This window comes from Dermacentor andersoni, chromosome 4, assembly GCF_023375885.2.
Source record: "Dermacentor andersoni chromosome 4, qqDerAnde1_hic_scaffold, whole genome shotgun sequence".
NCBI classification, from domain to species: Eukaryota; Metazoa; Arthropoda; class Arachnida; order Ixodida; family Ixodidae; genus Dermacentor; species Dermacentor andersoni.
The window spans coordinates 33,858,195-33,878,925 of record NC_092817.1 but is presented as its reverse complement, the minus strand read 5'-3'; the positions used below and the strand labels follow the sequence as shown (position 1 = coordinate 33,878,925).

Here is a 20,731-nt window from a genome sequence, read left to right as displayed (position 1 = left end):
GAAATAACTAAACACTTGTTACCATTACACTCTAAAAACTAGGAAGGGTATCGCAGGAGTGAAGCTGCCGGTTCACTCTTCAAAGCGTCGTTTTACTCTCGCAAAATGTCGAGGAGAGTGAAATGCATTGTTCACTCTGTCACCAAGGAGAGAGTGAAATGTGCTTTCCACTCTCCCCTTCAGAGAGAGGGAGTGAAAAGACTCTTGCGACAATAGAAAAGAGAGACTCTTGCGGCAATAGAAAACAAAACGTAGCGTAATCTTCTGCTTCAACTGTAGGTGGCTGGCCCCGAACATGGCAATGTATCATTCATGCACGCTGAGCAAAGAACACATCGTTTTGCTTCTAAGAGAACAGGCCGCCGCAGTTCAAAGGAACGCGTAGCGAGCGCTCTACTTTTTCACTCGGAGTGGCTCCACCGCGCGCGCGCGCGCTCAAGATCGCGGAACAACACAGCACTGAAGAAAGGTGATCGTCCAGCGAGCAAAGGCCAGCCGAAGGAGATCGTGTGTCGGCCATCTCGCGTCGCCACGAAAACACGACAGTCGTTCGTCATGCCTTGGATATAACAACAAATCCTCCACGGTAAGTGAATTCTAACTTAGGTGCACATTCTCCGTATATGTCATGCTATCGCCAGGAAGTCGTCGCTGCGCTTAGCCGACGCGATTGACAAAGGACTAGGCGTACGCGCTGTCTCTCGATGTCAATCGAAAAAGCCAGTCGTCGCGATAACTGCATGTGATTTTATCACTTTGCCGTTGTCCGTAAGAGCTTTAAAAATCGCAAACGCTGCCAGAACTATGGTATGTTCAATAAGACGCCAGGCGAGAGGACGCTTAAAATGGTTAGTTCACCAGTCCGTGATTCCGAGCCAATGCGGAGCGTGATTAGCGTGCGTTTTGTGTGTTTGAATTTATTCAGTTTGGCAGTCTACTGTGTACGGAACGCTGTTGAACTAAGGAATCAGATAACAGAAGGCGTCATTTTGCTGGCAGCATGCTTTCTTTTTATAAATAAACCGCGCGCTTGACGGTGTCTCGCGCAGGGGGAATCTGCCACCACTGAAGTTACGTGCAGCACCAGTGCTAGTTAGAAACTTTGCCGCAGGCATTCAGCTGCATGCTGCAAGAGGTCAGTTGGGCGCGTTATCTTGAACTTACTGAAAACGCATGAGGAATCCATGTTTTATGCTGAAAAAAGTATAAACCCCATATAAGCGATCTTGCGCGCGGCAGCTACAAGCGACGCGACGGAGATGGCTGTCGCGTTCGCTCGTCGCCTACAAGTCGTACTCCGTGCGAGCGACGATCTTGAGCGACGCCTCCCCGGTGTTGCCGGCATGAGGGCTGCACTCACGCGTGACGCGTGCTTTAGTAATTTACGTTGATGTATTTTACTATAAAAAGTAGCATAAAATATTTCCGGAGGTCTTGCAGTACGTTCTTATCCTTGCACGTATAAAAATTGAATCATTTGCTCGTTCCGCGCGACAATCGGTAGTATTTGAGCGATGTATGTACAGTACTAGTACATCCAGTTCCGGCTTCGCGCTATTGGCTAGTCGCTCATAGCACTTCTGGGCGACGAGCGACGATTTCTAGATTTCCAGAACCGAGTCATCTGTTCAAGCGACGGCCCGTTTTGTCGCTCGAAGCCGTCGCTCGTCGCCGTCGCGCACTAAATCGCTCTCACAGTGTTTATCCCTAAGACTGAACTGTTTTTGCTCATGTTGAAATGGTGTGATTATAGGTCTGGTTTTGTCTCCTGTTGCGGTTTTCGTGCACGGTGCGAAACTGAAAAGGATGCTTATGGTCTACGAACTCGGTGAATTGTCGAGCAGCTAGTTACGCATCGGCATCGAATATAACGGCTGCTGTGTGGAATTACAATTGCAGGGGCGCTTTGCATACGCTTATTGTTTTGGACATGCCTGTGCATTTGCTAATAGGAGTTGGCGTGTCAGAGTTATGTCATATGAACAGCTAAATCAGCCTTCCTCTGGGGGTTACAAGCGTAATGTGTGCATTTTGCTATAGCATGGCAGATCAAGATGTGTTTATCGCTTGAATATTTTTAGTAGAGAAATAAAATATCAAAATAAAATGTTGCTTTAATTCCGTGTCACCAGTCTGTCGTACACAGAACAATAGGTTGGTGTAATAAACTAATAACTGCGGTTTAACTGCAACCTTTACATGCCTACAAGAATCTAAAATGCTAGATTTCAAACTGCAGCAGTAGTCGGGTCTGTCAAAAATGAACTCCACTGCGCACCTCATGCATGAAAATAAGTTCATGCCTTTTAGTAAGCTTAGATGCAGGCCGCAGTGAACTTGTTAGTATTGAAATGTGGGTAAGCTTGCCATAACAAGCCTTGTTGCCCTTTTTTATAGGCACATCCATATATCCATTGAGCTGAAGGACAATATTTTCATCCCTACTGAGCATCATGTTTGCAGCTATAATCCTCAAATTAGGGCTTCAGCAGTGGCACAACCAGGGATGGTGCGGGAGCGGGAGAGGGGGGGGGGCACACTGGGCACGTGCTTAGGATGTGTCACAAGTGGTGTTTGCGATACACCAGACTCATGACAGACCTATGACGTCTGAAAATGACCAATATTCTATTCATTAGCAGGAGTATTCTAACATTCATGAAAAACAAGGATGAACTGTGGTTTATTTGTTTTTTTGCTTAAATCTAAAAATTGAAGTTAGTTTAGCAGTTGACTGTTGCAGTCATTTGGATGTTTTGCATGCATTTCACTAGGAAGACTAAGAGCTAAGACTTTTTTATTGCCATGGCCTTGACTGTCTTCATGTTGTTTTGCACCACGCCCTTGTGTTGACTTTTGCATACAATATTTTTCAGGCACCCGCTTTATATAACGCAAGAAGGCAGCTGCAAGGACACGAGGATGTGAAAGAGCCAGTGCAGCGCGACTGCACGTAGTGCAGAGGAGCCAATGCCAAAAAATCAAAATACATTGGCATGTTATTTGGACAAGAAAACTAGTATGTGGGTATATTGGGTGTACCATTTGACCAAATGTCAACAAAATCAAGATACAGTATGTTACACGAAGATGAAAATTCTCACGTGCTCCAGGCAGTCATCTTAACATGGTATATTTATGTAATGTCTCTGATTGGAAAGTCAAATCAAGTATGCTCTCTGGAGACAAACACATAGCAGCAAGTGTCATTGAAAAGTTAAAAATGTGTTTTAAGAAAGCTGATTAGTTCTGAGAAGTGACTGCTTTTTGTCTTGCCTCTCAACAGATATATCCATGTGATAAAAAAATAGTGGTACAATGAAATTGCATATTTGCTTAGCGACATGATACATACTTGCAATGAGCACGGTGCCTGTGTTTACTATAAAAAGCAACAGCCCATGCTTGGTTAGGTTAGGCCCACTACAACATGCAGGCATGGGTGATTGGCGCTTTTTTTATTTCTGTGTCGTGAGGTTTATTGACGTGCGTATAGGTGCAGTGGCACGCAGTATGGCTAGTACAAAAAAAAAGGGGGGGGGGCAGATATATGTAGCTCACTGTACACGACACAGGGCAAAGGAAATCCGTGTTCAGTAACTATGTTAAATGCCATGTACGTAAATTTTACAACGCTACTTGTTCGAAGCGCGCACAGGTGCATATTGAAGAAAAGTTTCCAGGGTAGATAATTTAGTTCGTAATTTACACTAATTATGCTCTAACCATGAGACATAATAATTTGAATATACTGCACGGAAAAACCTAGAGCGAATTAAATTGTGTGTCAGCTTCGTGTGTATACATATAGTCTTTCCTATGCATTAGGTTTTTTGCGTAATGCATTAACAGTTGACAGCCTATCTTATGATGTGTACTCTGTTTACATTACAGTTGTTTATTAGTTTACTCGTTTGTTTTCTGACTGATGAAATGCCGGCATATATATATTTTCAACATTTGACATAACCCTGTATGTTTTGCAGGGACAACCCAGGACGTGCATTTCTCAGCACCCAGTCAACTGCCAAAAGTGACTCAAACACAGGCCACCAGTAAGTGGACATCAGTTGCAATTTCACATTATGCAGTTGGCGGCTGCCTTGTACGGAGGCTTTTTTTTTAATGAGATGGTGATGTCGTTCTCATGTACATTTTGACCACAAAGGTGCGATCATGTCTCACAGAGGCATATATGGTTGCTATTCTCTGCGAGGGACGTGTTCTCGTGTTTGTGAAGCATTTGTGTTTGGCAGTATTGTCGCCCAATGAGTCGGATATAAACACTAACTCGCCACTGCCGGCAAGTAGTTGCGAGAAACACATTATGACGCTGTAAAGTTATTTCATTAATTCGAAGGAAAGTTTTGCAGCAGGAAAAAAGGTTGCTATTCCAGGTAAACATGTCTTTTTCTCACAGGTTATTTAGCCAAATTGTGGATGCATGAAATTCGTGACTTATGAATAGATTTTAATTTATTCTTTAGTAATGCTTCTAAAAGAGACTAGAAATAGCATGTGACTACCTCTGCAATCAGCAGACCATACATTTACAGTCATAAGTGGCAGTTCCATGCAGTCTGGCACTTTATATAACCTTTCCTTTCAGCAACATTGGAACTGGTGGCTGCGTTTTCAGAAGGAGAAGTGCACTTGACACTGTATATGAATGTGTGAATTCGGTTTTCTTTGTATGTGTCGGCTCACTGACAAACAGTGCAAAAATCTGTTGTACCATGAGCCTGACGACGCCTTCTGCTGCTAGAAATGCGGCACTTCATATTTTATAGTACTGCATGACATTTAAATCAAAGCTACCACATAAAATGATCAAGAAAACTAACCGCTGTTATAGCTGTTTTCCTCAAAGAACGCTTGTCCTTTATGGGCTGTGTTAATCTGAGCTCTCCACCGATGTTTCAGTAGTATTATCCCTTAGTGAGTGAGAGATTGGGGGCAATTAATTGTGTTAAGTGTTTAAGTGGTGTCCTAATTATGTGCATTTGTTCCAACAAAGTTGTCTAGATTACTTTATTGTGTAGTGTAAAGCTTATGAAACCATCAGCAACTACTGAGTTGCTAACACGCATATGGATTTGTCACTATACAGGTGGAACTCGGCTGTACCACTGCAGTGCTGTGGAAATTGCCTTCACCAGCGGCTTTGCAACAGCTGTTTCGCAGCATGTCGGTATGTGGTAATTTATAATTATGTTGGGATGGGCTAGTATTATGGACCACTGCTATTCTGTATTGTGACAGATCCATATGATAAGGGATGAAATGGGCGCAGCGAAAACCTTTGAATTTTTACTATGGTACATAAACAGGCTCTCCTTTTCGTCACTGGAGCAGGAGAGAAGGGCATGCAGGCACTCCTGAATGTACATATATTTCAAAACATGACACACACACACACACACACACACACACACACACACACACACACACACACACACACACACACACACACACACACACACACACACACACACACACACACACACACAATTAAACTAAAGGCAGGGACGTTCCATCTTTCATCTTGAATTGAATTGTGCAGCGCAAAAATACAACACAGACCACAGAGAAGCACACATGTTAACAGGTTTGATACACACGTTAGTTCAACAGATTTGATACTTCAAGTGTGCTATTTTACACAAGGGAGAAGGGAAAGGGAGAAAATCTGAAAAAAAAGTGGAGTGGAAAAAAAGGAATCGTGCCAAAAAGCATGAGAAGCATCGCGCAGCCAAGATCACCAGCAGGACATCTAAAAAGCACTCTGATAAAATTACATACCGGACAACCTTACGTATAGTTTGTTTCAATCAACTCAGATCACATGCAGCCATTACTGCAATCAAGTTGTTTCCTTATGTCATGTGAGGGAATGATGTGGGCCCAAAAAACTGTTTAGAGCTGAAGGATTATGTTCCATTCTAGCCTCCATGCCTGCTTTTTTATCATATTGTTATCAGCTGCTTATGTTAGGGACAAAAAGTAAGAGTACGAACTGTTTCCCGATTCGCCATTCCACACATGTCTTTGTGACTATATGTACATGCAGATGATCCATAGTTGAAAAATATTCAGTACAGTAGAATCTCATTACAAGATGCACTTGGTTGTAAGAGACATCTGAAAATGGTTTGGTTGGTTTTCCGATGTTTGCCACGTTAACAATACTGTATACAAGAGACACCTTTGTTACTAAGGATGACTTTTTAAGTATTCACTACTTCGAAGGGACACAACCCAGACACATTCACTTTGTGCAACTTGTGTGCTCCGAAGGGCGTAAAGATCACGCAATCCTTACACAAGTCAATCGCGCATGTCTCTTTTAGCATGAACCAGAAAAGGAGGGCAACGAGGACAGTGCAGGGCAGAAAGTGTCGGCAGTTGAAGCTGACGAGCGTCTAAGAGCACCTCAAAGGTACTGCGAGCAACAAGGCTTGCAAAGTGAAGTGTTTAAATTCCAGAAGTTGGGAAGGAAGCTAACACAATCTACAGTCACTAAAAAGCTGTGAATGTCTGCTTTAAAGGGCCCCTAAACCACCGAGGTTGAAATTTAGTTGCGGTGTTGCAGTTCTACACAATAAGGCAATGAACAGGTAGCCACGAGAATTTTTCGAAACGGTGCAGTAATAGTGGAGCTACGTGTGTTTGATTATCGAAAAGTAGTCCCCACTCATTTTACTCTTTCATCTGGTACACGCCATATGGACAGTATCGTCTTTTCATTGCCTAGTACACCTCCAAATGTTACGGGACAGGCCAACACCAACAAGCTCTGTTGCTGCCGCGCTGGCCCGTCGTCCTGCGAGGGGTGGCGCTAATACAACGGAACTGTATGGTGACTCGTGTTGAAGAGCCTCATAGGGAGACCCTTCTGTTGACGTTTCTGTTCTTTGCCCCCATTGGCAGCCCACAATGGCATCGCGCGCAACGCGACGAGGAAGAAGGAGTGTGTGTATTTGCTTGCAGGCCTTGCCGGCAGTCGTACACTTTCGTTCGACCAATCGACAGCACCGGAAACTGGTGACATCATCAGAGACAGCCTGGTGACGTCAGGACAAACTGGGGGGTGCAGGATAGGTCCAGAGAGGCGCACGGGGTCATTTTCTTCATATTGTGGTGTTCCGGCAGTGCTACGCACTCTGGCATTTGGCTTCGTCGATCGTGACGGCATTCTGATTTCGATACGCGTGTTTACTTGAAATGTTCAAAAAATGTCGAGAAGTGGTTTAGGGGCCCTTTAAGCCACCCTGAGCATTTATTCCTTCAGATATATTAAAACATACTTTAGTGATGATGCATAATAAAGTGATCTAGTCTGGCTCCTCAGTGTCTCAAAATTTTTGGTTTCGAGAGACATGTTTCCCGTGCCTCTTGAATATCTTCTGATGAGGCTTTACTGTAATATACACAAACAATTGTGTAACTCCTCCTGCAAGTATTATTCATTAAGCCCGGTCACTTATGTGCAAAGCTTGTGGTTAAGTCTTGACGTCCGTACTTTTTAGAGCTATGTTTATTAATTCATGCTGTTCTTATTGGTTCTTCGATGCAGGAGACAATGCCTACGAAATTATTGGCCCTGATCATGAGAGCCCTCAAGGGGCAAACAACATCTCTGTTGCAGAAGTGAGCCCGATACCACTTGGAAGTTACCATGACAGATGACACGGCAGCAATAGATACAGAGACTGCCATGTCTACTGCAGCTGCAACAGTGTACGAGGCAAGCAGCAGCGCGTCAGCATCAGCAGCAGTGTCAGAAGGAACCACACCAGGCCTGGTAGAGCAACATGTGTGCTATCACTGACTTTTTTTGTAGTGGATACAACTCATTTGCTCAACATACAAAAGCTTTTCACCACGACTGTGAGCCAGTGTTATTGTGCAGCAAGTGCAAGACTAAGTTAGGTGTTATAACACAGTACAAGCATCACTTTAATATATGCAAATGCAAACAGATTACAGTTGTTGCCTCCCCAGCCAGCCCACATAGTGACAACAACGTGGAACACATGGTGGGACACACCTCTCTCCTATTACAAGATAGTAGAGACTGTCAGTGTTGTTGCTAGATTGACTGGTCTTTGTAGGCAACTAGAAGGACAACACAGGTGTCATAAGATTGTTGTTGATGTTGTTGTTGAAGAGGTAAAAAAGAAGTTTGATGCAGCTGAAGTGCCAACTGATATTGAGCAAATCAAAGGCAACCACCTGAGAAAGCAACACTCGAAATTTGGGTATCTATGTGCCGCCAACTCTGGTAAGAATGGCATAGGACAGAAGTGTGACGAAAATCACACAGACACTGCTGTTGCATCACTGGCCACAGTGAGCAGCGACTTGTAGGGCAAGAGAGTCAACTGAAACTAACATTATGATATAGTGTCATGCTCCCATGTGACCACTTTTCAAGTTATTTTGCAAGATACAGCTCAACCTCCAGAAACGAGACTGCAACTTGTCTGTAAAAAAGCTTTCACAAAAAATTATTCATAACACTATTAACATAGCAGTATCTTTTTTTTTGTGTCGGTTCGAGGTTCCCGGCTGTCCATTAATGCAAAAATTGAGGAAATAAAGAACATGTGTCGTACTTACACCTTTTTAACAAGTACGAGGGGGACAGAACTTTTCTAGTCATGCATCTTCATCATACTATCAAGTTTTTAAATGCCTTTTATAATTATTATTACCAGTTATATCTGAGTGCATTGTATGCATGTAGCAGGTGTAAAATCAGGTCAGTTGGATCAGATGCCTTATCTGCAAGCGAGCCCTATATTCAAGAAATTTGAATTAACATAGTTACGTTAGAGACGCAGTCTTTCAGCACTTTATAGCCTGTGGTTTAAGCATTGCTCAATACTTTTGTGGGTGGCAATTTCAACCGGCACAGCACTGCGCTTTGCCACAGTCACATTTGTCTTCAAAGCGGTGTTTACCATTTGTGTTGATCTCTTTGTGTATGCATAGAGCAAGTTCTTAATTTATATTTTTCTGCATTCTTGTGCTTGCACTAAGCTTGTATAAGGCAGTTACAAAATGTGCGTCACTATAACGAACTGTTCTGTTGAGCTTACACTTGCAAATAATCGTGTTCAGATGGCCGCACTTCTATGCGGGTGCACCGCTAGCTTTGTGTATGTTCTCATGTTTGTATAAAGCTTATATAAGCTAGTTAGAAAATGTACGTCACTAAGCGCTGTGATATTTTTTAAAGAACTGCTTTGTTGGTTTTACACCTGTGAGTAATAGTACTCGGGTGGCACTAGTCATGTGTAGGTACACAGGGACCATTTGTATACATTATGCTCATGTAAAGCAGTTACAAAGTGTATGTCACTAATTACTGTGATATTTGTTGAATTGCTGTGATGGTTTTACACATGTGAATAATAGTGGTCAGGACACAGTACTTGCGGTGTATAGTTGAATTTATACACTGCCAAGACATGGGCTGTATACGTACCAAAAGAAATGTATGTCATTATATTGTTGTGATTATTACTGTTTGGATTTTATTAAACTGTAATAAAATTGTTTCTTGTATCTATTGAGGTATGGCAATTTGTCATGCAACCAAACTGAGGACCTGAACTTGTGCATACAAATAAACAGCTAATTTAAGAGTATACTGCTCATATTCTGCTAAACCAGTTTAACAAATCTTGTACTACAATGCTGGAAAAATGACAGAGCTGACTCGGATGTACAGAAAAAGTTCTGCACTGGCTGAAGGACTGCCCCACACTGGAGTTCGTAATGTTGCGTTTATTGGAGTAGAACAGAAAGTGCACTTCTATTAAAAATGCGACAGTCGGTGCAGAAACATAAGGCAGACGAGCGGATGTGGCACATTTTTTTCAGGGCCCTCCATGCCTACTACTGCATTTCTAGTCTTCCTGTGCTCTGCGTATAAGCCCCTGTTCAGCCAAGGTATTTACTCCATGACAGTTGTTCTACTGGGTTCGTAGCAATATTGAAGAAAAAAATTCAATGGTTTTCAAGGACTTTCGAGGCCCCGACACAGTAACTTCAAGGACCTCGTGCAATGTGTGTAGTAGTTTGGACAGGCAATAACTTGTTCAAGAACACCGTTAACTTTAACGCAAACAAAAGAAAACAAAACAAATCGCATTTCAGTGATTTCAAACATTTGAAAGACTGCTAATTTGCCTTTCACCACCCACCACTAAATGCACACAAGGAAGCATTTCAAGAAAGCGCTCAAAGTTTTTCTGCAATAGCACAATTAACTACTTGGACCTGCAACATTTGCAGTTTTTGAATACTGTTTGGTTTGACAGTGTATGTGATGTCATCTGTTGCCTCAGCTTTTTTCACCATCAAATAAGCAATAGTCATTTCTAATTTCTTTTTATTGTGTCTGTCGCTCTCAATTTACTCTTCACGGCTTCTCTTCGAATGCCTCAACTGTTGAGCTTCCTGCTTCTGCTCCTCCAAGCACATTTGTCGCCGGTTCCATGTGCATAAAACTGGTATCTGCAGCTCCTTTGTAATTTCAACTTTAAGGATGTCGCTTTCCTTCTATTACCTCCAGAGACAATTTTCTGTGACATGCGAAAGAGTGTCACAGAAGGGAAAAAAAGCGCTTGGCAATGTCTGCTAAGTCTAGCCAAGTGTACAAGTTTAAGGACTTTCCAGTACTTCTAAAAATTCAAGGGTTTTCAATGCCTTGAACATGGCATTTTAGAAATAAAGGATTTCAAGGATCGCAACAAACCCTGGATTCTAGCACCTAAATAATTTTACAAACTTATTTTGGCATGGAGTTACGAAATTCATGCTTTCTAGCTAACGCTGCACTATCTCTGTACAGTGAAGCCACGAGAGCGCAACTATTTTAGAGTAAAGAAAAATACTGAAAGCTTTTAATACCACTCTTCTTTTTTTCTATGGAGCTTCGTATTGCCTAGTTAAGTTTACGAATGTGCCTGGTTTTGGCGGGCGTTTCTTCGACATTTTCTGGAAGAAGCAGATGTCTAGCCCCCGTATTCAGAAATGTATCTTAATACAAAGCTCATGCTTGACTTGATATAAACGACGCCTGGTGCGAACGTCCCCCAAGACGCTCACTGCCTTTCTTTTGGTGCGTTCACGACTTGCGTCGTTTAGATCAAGTCAAGCATGGGCTTCAAGTTATGATGCATTTCTGCATATGGGGGTAAGCGTGCACAATTCCGGGCAACGCACTGTGCCATTGACACTGAGAGAAAACGGGGAAAACAGAGCTAACCACTTATGCTCCTAATCTTTCGCGTACCTGTGGTGTGCGTGTATCGTGGAAGAAGAAACAGCACAAACACAAGGACGAAAAAAAGCATCAACCACACCAGCGCTTCGTGGTGTGGCATGTTTTTGCGTCGTCCTTGTGTTGCGCTGTTTCTTCTAAAATGCTCAACCAACTAGCCGGCAAGTCCATCCTGTGCATATATAAATTGAACACACGCATGAGTGTAGATGGTCTTCGAAGCTTTTAGAACGAGCACTGCCACAGGATACGAGCAGTGCACGCGTAACAAGTGGACACATTAGTCATTTAAACATGCGTGCCAATGCATTTGACGCGGCTATCGGCATAAGCAGTCTCCAAATGCTGGAATGCATGCGCTTCAAAACGCTAACGATCCGCTGCTAATGCAGGACAACAGCTCACAGCGGACTGAACCAAACTCTAAACTAATGCACTTGAAAAGAACGCCTACACGGCAGCGTGAGGCACGTCGAAATGCCTGGTACTGGCGTCGCAGTTGCTCACCAGTATACGCGCGAATTAAATTCACATACGTGGATGGTTGGCGCAATACTTTGTATCCGCGTATTTTGGAGAACATGGACTGGAGAAGCACTCGATCATGAGCTGAACGGCACATTTGTTATTTTCCTGCGGTGACGACAAGCCGTGAATAGTTCTCACGTTGTCGTCTACGTTGTCTTCCTTCGTTAGTCGTAGCAAGGAATGGAAATGATGCGAACGCACACGTATTCCAGTACACAACAGCACAGCACACTGCAGAGAAACCCCACCCACCACAGCCGATTCATCAAATACGTTTGGTATATATATATAACCTCTAAAAGAACACGACTGGGCGTGGTGGTGCTGTGGTGTAATGGTTATGATGCGTGTTGTGAATTGTACAAATGCGAGTGTACGCGGGTTCGAATCCACATGATGAATAGATCATTGTGACTCTTGATAAGTATGTGATTCCCTTAACAATTGTATTCTAATTAGATTGTGTGACTCCTGATTGTGAAATTTGCGAAGATATTTGCAGATTATGTGATAATTCGCTTTTTTTTCTCCTCAGTGGCGCTCGTGACGCATACGCATAGGCCGCTTCAGAGCAGTCACGCCTCACGGTAGGCAGCAAATAGCCAGGAAAAAATGACTTTAAAATCCTGCATAACTTTGCTCACGCCTATTCTGAAGGCCGCTTGGAATCGGGCCAGTGTCTCTGAGGAGCCGCTTAGGGAACAGTATATCAGCGGCCCTAATTTGATCTGATTTCCTGCCTGCATGCGTGACCAGGACTTGGCTAAGAGGGTATGGGGAAGAGTACTAGCACTCTGTTCTGAAGGAGTACAAGCACTCTGTTTGGGGGAGTAGAAGTACTCGGTCTGGCGGTGTACTATTAACCCTGCGGGGAGAGTATTAGCACTCTGCGGAAGAGTACTAGCACTCCCTGTGGGAAGAGTATTATCACTCTGCGGAAGAGTACTAGCAATCCCTTGCGGTGGAGTAACAAAACTCTGTCAGGAGGAGTTGACCTACTCTCTCTCAAAGAGGGTCGATCTACTCTCGAAAAGAGAGTGAAATATGGGACAAGCAGCTACTCCCTCAAAGAGAGTGCCCGGCACTCCCTTAGTTTTTAGAGTGTAACAGAGCAAAAGGAATAGTGTTTATGAAAATAATATACAACATTGCAAAAATACGCAATCAAATACACTAGACTGGGCATTCGTGAACCGTATTAAATGGGTAAAGCGTGAGTAACTGACAGCGGAATGTGTCGGGGTTAGATATGGAGGCTATGTTACCAGGGAGGTCATTCCGAAGACGAATGGCACGAGGTAGTGCAGATGAATTAAATGCATTTGTTTTACCGTATATGCGCATGAAACTGAAGTGATTATGTAATCTGCTTGAAAAAGAGTAGAACTCTGATGCCAAGGAACCCTGAGAATGCAAAGTGTTTTGGTGCCCCTTCGCCCTCCTACTTCACGCCGACATTTTACGACGCAATTTAATCTTTGTTTTTCTAGTACGAAAACTCTGGGAAGAAGGAGGGATTTCAATGCTCATGATGTGCGGTTTTCTTGAATGTGCACAGTGACTGTACGCATTCACTGTACAGTTAAATAATAAGTTGCCATGCACTTAATCGCCAAGTAAACATTCAAACGTAGTAATACGGGCTCATTGGAAGTAAGCTTAGAACCCCCAAAAATATAATAACTCCATCCCTGCCTGGCAATGAAGCCAAAGACCAATCTAGTGCAAGAGCTTTTTCTCTTGTAACTTAGGTACCAGGCTAGCTGAAAGCTGGCAAGTCGGAAAGGGATTAAGGTGTAACTGTAACCGCATGGCGCCGACAAACGATTGCCACGTTATTTGCCCGGAAATATGTAGCGGTGTGCGAATAGTGATTTTTGAGGCCGAATCGAATACGAATCGAATAGTGCCAGAAGCGAATCAAATTGACTCGAATATCGAATACTTTCGAATAGTTTTCGAATATTAATTAGTCGTTATCACTATTATTGTAAAACGATGCTCACATCCCAGTATTCCATAAAATTATCAACTTGATGTGATTGAAAACTATGCTATAGAGCCTTGTTTATTAAAGGCAGAATTAGAGCGTGAGAAGCAAACAAGTAGTTTTTTCGTCTCCGCAGGGCTCTTCAGAGAATGCGAATGATCGCTGTAGAGCCTGTAAAGTATGGCTACCTAAGTATGGCTACATAAGCCTTTTACAGCGAGGCTGTGTCTGGCTAGCCGATTCGTCCGTCCGTACGTCTGTCACCTGTAGGCCGGAAACTTCCCCGGTGCATCCCATGCACATGCGCGAAAAGAAGAAAGGGAAATAGAGGCGCGCGATTGGCTGCGCCAGTAGTGACGTCGTTGCTCTCCGTCGCAGCCAAGCCCAACAGTTTCTTTCTGGCTCCACAATGGGTAGGCCATGCGTCGTACGTATTCCTGAGCAGCAGGCAGCTTTCGATCAGCAACGCCGCTAGCAGAACCGGAAACGAGCTCGTCTAAGCTGTGCCGATGCTGCAGCCCGGACACAAGAACAGGCTCGTGCAGTCGAGCGCAAGCAGCAACTACGTACCGAAGATCCGGCAGCCTACCAAGTCATTGTTTAATAAACCACCGGGGTTAAACCAGTGATAAACACCGGGGCGGCACACTTCATGTTCCCTGGTTAACCATCTGTACGGTGCGCTTGGGTGGTGATTTTTTTTTTTTAGAAAGTGCCGTCCTTCACTTACCCACATTTACCTGGGCATGCATGTCAGTGATTTTCAAAGCTCACAACTACCCTTCTATTTCCACATAACCTATGACCTGACTCTTATTCTTTCGAAATAAGAAAATGTGGCCATCTTTTCTTCCAACGAACCGGTGAAACTTTCTAAATGTGGACATGTAACACTTTCAAGCAAACAAAAATCGAGAACTTAGAAATTTTCACTTAACCCCCACTTAACCTATACACGTCATTATTTACCTGCACACAACCCTACCATTCCCAGTACTCCCTCTAAATATACATTCGGTAAGTATTCTTGTTTTTCCTTATTATCAATATTATTTGTTTCTTAAATATATATGCACTTGACAGGAAAGGAAAAGCGAAGAGCAAGTAGGCAACTGCCACCTGAAGGGGTACATAACCTGCCTACTTATCAGAGAGGAGGAGGAGACAGAAACATAAAAATGGGAGACACAGAAGAAGGAAGGAAAAAAAGAGCAATGTGACAAATCTCAAAGAATTAAATATAACACGCAGTATAAGCCACGCATGGTAGAACCAGTCACTACAGGTCACGCTACGAAAAAAATGTTAATATAGAAGAAATAGCTTTTAAGGTCTTGTCATTTGAAAAACAGAAATGAGCTACAAACGTGAAACTAAGTTCGTTACTTCTAAAAAAGTGAGGACACTGCGAAAGCACGCGTATAATGTTTTGGAATGCTCAGTTGGCCTAGCAGCTCCCCTGTACAACGAGATACAGAGAGAGTAATTTATCTACAGTGTCGTTAGCAGGAAGGAGATCAAATAATACAGAACGAAAAAGATCACAGCTGGTTCTAATCTTGTGCTCAGTTTTTTTCCCTGTATTTTTACATCTCGCAACTCTTCTTCCACCATTACTAAGGATAACTCAAGGAAATCGGAGACTATGAGAAATATTAACTATCGAAATTTGCTGCTCGGTGGCAGCTCTCTGCAGCGTTGAAGTCTGCGGCGGAGAAACGTAGAGCACCAAGTGCGACAGGGGCGGCAGAGTAATCGCACACAAGGACATGCGTTTCTCCCGGCACAGCGCCTCGCAATTGAAAACAGCTGCTCGACGGCATCTTTTAGAATCTGAGAAGTCTGTACTGAAAGGAAAATTTACTGATACTCCAAAATATAAGATGCCCGCACAATATAGAGCCGCGTTAAGCTGCACCGAGAGGTGAAAAAAAAAATATGAAAGTTGGCCCGGCCGCGAAAGTGCATTTTCGTGTTTCCTGCAGATATTCTACCAAAAGTTTCCTCAGAAGCCATGTTCACTTATTCTAAGGCAGGGGCAAAATCAATACGCTGCTGTAATATATAAGTGGTAATGCTTTCTAATATGAAGATACACCTATGCCCAGGCTTCAGTGGATTGATTTCATTTTTCTTTAGAACAGACATAAGATTTTTCTCGAGAGGACGTAGCGACGTTCAACAGAAATAAGCCCGTAATAGTGAAAGAGCTCAGTCAGTTCTACGAAACCAACAAGAAAGGCTGCATGATGTTCTGTTGTAGGCAAAATAAGTGAAAATGCTCAGGAAAGGAAAGCACGCGTAATGCGACGCGTACCGACTGAGAGACTGAAAGCTGAACCATGTGCTATACGTAGACAAGCTATAGAGTTTGACATAAAGAAAGTACAAAGTCTGAGCATAGACAAAATAGATTTTGGGAGAGTATACATCAATAATACTGGTGGTCATGGATTCAAAATTCACTTGTCAAAGCTCACAACATTTGAAAGCAATGTTTTGGTGGAATAATAAATTGTTTAGTTCCTATTGATTGTATATTATGCGCAGGCAATGATATTGTGCAGCTGGTAGTGAAGTGGTGAATGAGAAGTTCCCGCAGTTTTCGGCAAGTTCTGAGTACAAAGCCTAAAGACGATCACCTTGAAATAAGAATCGATGATTCATCCTCTCATTGTTTTTCGTTATTACGGGATCTTTTCCGGTGTCTTCTTAATTGAATTGAATGAAACTTAATTACATTTAATTGATTTATGTTGCCACGAGGATGATATGCAAGCACGCGGCCTTCTCTTTTTTTTTTCTTTTTTGTGGAATTTGTCACAAGGCATACGTACCAAAATTGGACAAGAAATATATTAAATAAGCACTTGCGGGGCACCAGGGCACAGCCAAATGGTGATGAGCGTAGCCGCATAGATGCAAACGCCGGGTACTTGTGACCCGTTTCACGATCGTCACTTGCGATTTCCCAGGTTCATGTTACAGCAAATGTCAGGGTCACTCCAGTTTTGAAGCCTCCGAAGACAAACTTTCTCCATCAAATCGCTCTTATCTTGGCAAGTGTCATTCGTATTGCCTGGGCGTTCGATTGTCATTGAATTGTGAGTAAACAGAAAACAAACGCAAATGAAAAGAATCAAAGCCAGGCTTTTAACTTAGCTATGTTTTTTTTTCGCTATTGGAGAATTCGAATTACTACCCCGAAACCAATGTTTCCTCGGACATCTCGGAAGAGGTCCGACTGCATGAAAACACTTTGGCTTACGAGCTAAATAAATTCTGTTCAATGTTGAGCACATACTTAAGCAGCTTGAATTGTTTCTCACTCGTTTCTTTTTCTTTTCTTGCTTCTCGTGTTTGGCACCTGCCTTCAGGGACATTGTTCACCCGCTTCAATGCCAACTGAGGAGGAGGAGTGTTCCTTGCTGCGGGTGGAGCAAGCCTTGTGAACGTTACCGGCAGTTGCGTTTGCGCCACCTATAAGAAGAGGTGTGGTCTGATGCCTGTCACAGTTCATCTGGCAACAACAATCGGTATCGCAAGGAGCTTGACACGAAGCCCCTCACGTTGCACGTTATCCAAGCTACCTCGACGCACGCGGCTCGGCATTCACACTCCAACTTCGTATCACGTTGGAACTTCAGGAAGAACCGAAGCACCTCTCGCCTAATTATCCAATGATCTCGCGATAACAAAATGTCGCTCGCACTTAAGTGTGCGAGTGACATTTTGACAAAGTTACTAGAAAGTCTTGAATTCGACCCCGAACGTAAGTAAAGTATCATTAGATTTTCCACCGAAGAAGCAGTTAGAAAAGAAATTATATACCGCCAATGATATTCAAGAGAACGGACTGGTGGGCTGGTTGGTACTGCATAACTTGAGGCAAAGCGCAAAAAAAAACACAAGAACAAGAGAAGGCAACGAAGACACAGCGCTGTGTCTTCGTTGCCTTCTGCTATTTTCGTGGTATTTTTGTTCACTTTGCCTCAAATTACGCCAAAGATGGCTCAGCATCGTTCCTTACTCGCCACACTCCAGCGTTCTGCGATAACCGCAGCACACATCACTCAACACTCTTTTTTCCCCTTTCTTTTGACGTCTTTCGCGCAATCTGCTCTCACACACGTCCACAGGACTCGCGATTGTTGGTTCTTCTGAAGAGGTGATGTTCATGAAAACGATCAGTTTTCAGAAGACTTCTGCTACCATTTGCATGACTGACCTTTCACGCCCCCACCAAAACAATGTTTTCCATTGCTATTCGGTAGAACTCACAGAATTCTCCACAGAAAGAAGCACCCGACGGACAAAAGCGAACGTAGAAATATGGCCAATCAAAGGCCAGCCCTGTGTTTTTAATCACTGAAGTGCCCAGTCTCCGGCTTGAGACGTGACCTAGAAATTTTGTCACTCGAACAACTCGCGAAATTGACTCTTTATATTCATAGAGTGTCCGAGAACTTGTAGGTTTGTTTGACTCATTTTTTAAAGCAAAACCATAATATGGGAGGACTGTCAGCTGGCTCAAGGCTGCCCGCCTGCAGGATTGACTTGCGTGATACATTTTTAGAGTATGAACACGTTTTGTGCAACACTGATATTAATTGTAATAGGCGATCTTGCTTATACGCTGTATGTGTCTATTCTGCGTGGCCTTAAAAAAGTAAGCTTACGCCGCACGTGTTAATTTCAGTTTGCGAAATTGAGTATCCTTTTCAAACCAAGTTAGCTTCTCTCCACATTCAGTTATTTATACATGGTATTTAATCTATAGATAAGGGGCTAAATTATGTTGTTGGAGATTTATAGAGCAATCCCGCATTTTTTGGTATTCTGTCTTATTAGTCAAGAATAGTTATCCACCTTTGCACACTCTAAATTATTAGAAGAACATAAATTGGCAGTGAAATAAAGGCAAAGCATTTACTACATGAACAAAGTTCAGCGTTGCGTTTGACAGTGTTGTCAATATAGGTGGGTGGCAAACGTTGACGCGACGCAGCATAAACGGCAACTCCTGCTGGGCAGAAGTAACAGCAATAATAAGACAATATCTGAATTTTGTATAGTGTACCTCCTGAGAATTGTAACAGCATACAGTTACAACTTATACGATTCACAAAACTGCGATATCTCTGTTCGAAACAAAGTTACGGATTTATAAACTTCGCGCTTCGTATTTTTGCTGAAAGTTGCGGAAATCTATCTATGTCAATCTTTCTTCGTCATTTTATCGTAATCATGCTGTCGTCATTTAATCATGACTATGCCGCCATTGCCATACCGTCATCGTAAAGCAATCGCTATCATTCATCCGTTGTCAGACCATCGTCATGTTGTCATGCTTGTGTCATCGTCGTCCCACCAGCTTCGTCATACGACTCTCGTCATGCTACCGTAATCACACCAGCGTCATCACACAGGTTTCATGATACAGTCATCGTTACGACATTGTCATTATACATTCGTCTTCATTTGATTGCTCTCATACCGTTGTCACGCCATCGTCGTCGTTGCGTCGTCGTCATGCATCCTTCGTCATGTATACTGCCGTCGTGATGCCATCGCGGTCGTTACGTCGTCGTCATTGTGACTTCGACATCGAGCTGCTCATGCCTTCGTCATCAGTCATCATCGGGCCGCCGTCGTCGGGCCATTTTCGTCGCACTGTCGTTTCACTATCATCATCACCTGAGTAAGGTCATCCGATTGTCGTCAATCCGTCATCGTCATACCATCTTCGTCGATCCATCAACGTTGTTCCTTGTTCGTCGTTCTATTGTAATCATGCTGTCGTCATTAAATCGTGATTCTGCCTCCGTTGTCAAGACATCGCCGTCATTGCGTCGTATTCAGACGCTATCATGCGTCCGTTGTGATACCGTCGTTGTCATGCCGCCATAGTTGTGCCATCGACATCATTCCGGCTTCTTCATCCTGTTGATGTGATACTGTCGACGTCATGTCATCGCCGTCATACAGTCATTATTTCATTGTCCTCATGTCGTCGTCTTCGTCGTCATGCTATTGTTTTTACATGTTCCTCATAATTTAAATATCGACATCTCATTGTCGTCATGCCGGCGTTGGTATATCACCTTTGTGTTCCCATCAGGATCATTCCTTCGTCTTTCCATCGTCACTGCCTCGTTGTCATACAGTCGTCGTCATGGCGCTTTACCCATGGGTGACCTTGGCAAACAAGCGCCATAGGAAGTGGAGCGATATCGGAGTGTGTGGCAAACAACCGAAGCAAGGTAAGTCTCAGAGTTACCATTACACGTGTTAAATCAACTTCACTCCATGTGTACGATCTGTCGCAGCATTGCTCGAATGATATTCGCTTGATTTTGACAGTCATGGTGAGATGGGTGCTGCGGGAATCTTTTCTTCGCTGGAGAACACTGCGGATGTCGATTGTCGTGTTACAACACGCCACAATACACCTGTCATTCAAACTTTATCGCTAAAACGCAAGTTAGCGAGTTAGTCTCCTTCCAACGCCACGTACTCGTTATCTCATTGTTATATAGACATTCTGAGTATTATACTAACTAAGAGGGTGACGACTGCGCCGCCGTCCTTTTCAAGTTCAGAGATACCAACTTTCCGACTCCGAAGTGAGCTATTCGGTGGTGTACGGCTTAGCTTGCAGCTGGCGACAAGCAGTGAGCTGCACCACCGTTTCCCTTCATCTAGCACACGTGGGCTATCTGTCGTCAAAGCGAGCTGTGTCCCGACGCATTTTGTTTTGTGATATTTTATATACAAGCTGGGTGCTTCCGTTATATTAACAGATAAAGCTTGTACAACGGAGTTGAGTACATACGCATGCATTGTGTTTGAAACAGTTCGTCCGCAATGGTCAAAGCTGAGGGCTGGTGTGCGTTAGGCGTTTAGTTCACAGAAGT

The 20,731-nt window shown here is 43.3% G+C and overlaps 1 protein-coding gene across 1 annotated transcript; it reads left to right on the top strand.

Moving 5' to 3' along the window:
- Positions 1 to 501: 501 nt before the first annotated feature.
- LOC126536713 (uncharacterized) lies at positions 502 to 9,579 on the top strand. Its single transcript, XM_072287509.1, has 5 exons — positions 502 to 586; positions 2,877 to 3,019; positions 3,987 to 4,055; positions 5,111 to 5,191; positions 7,577 to 9,579. Exons 2-5 carry the CDS (start codon positions 2,971 to 2,973, stop codon positions 7,687 to 7,689), a joined length of 312 nt encoding a protein of 103 aa, XP_072143610.1. The 5' UTR covers positions 502 to 586; positions 2,877 to 2,970; the 3' UTR covers positions 7,690 to 9,579.
- Positions 9,580 to 20,731: the final 11,152 nt, after the last annotated feature.

Coding starts and splice junctions, on each gene's coding strand:
- LOC126536713 (XM_072287509.1), top strand. CDS start 2,971: ATGCCAAAAAATCAAAATACATTGGCATGTTATTTGGACAAGAAAACT. Junction 3,020..3,986: donor TTATTTGGACAAGAAAACTA/GTATGTGGGTAT, acceptor TATGTTTTGCAG/GGACAACCCAGGACGTGCAT. Junction 5,192..7,576: donor AGCTGTTTCGCAGCATGTCG/GTATGTGGTAAT, acceptor TCTTCGATGCAG/GAGACAATGCCTACGAAATT.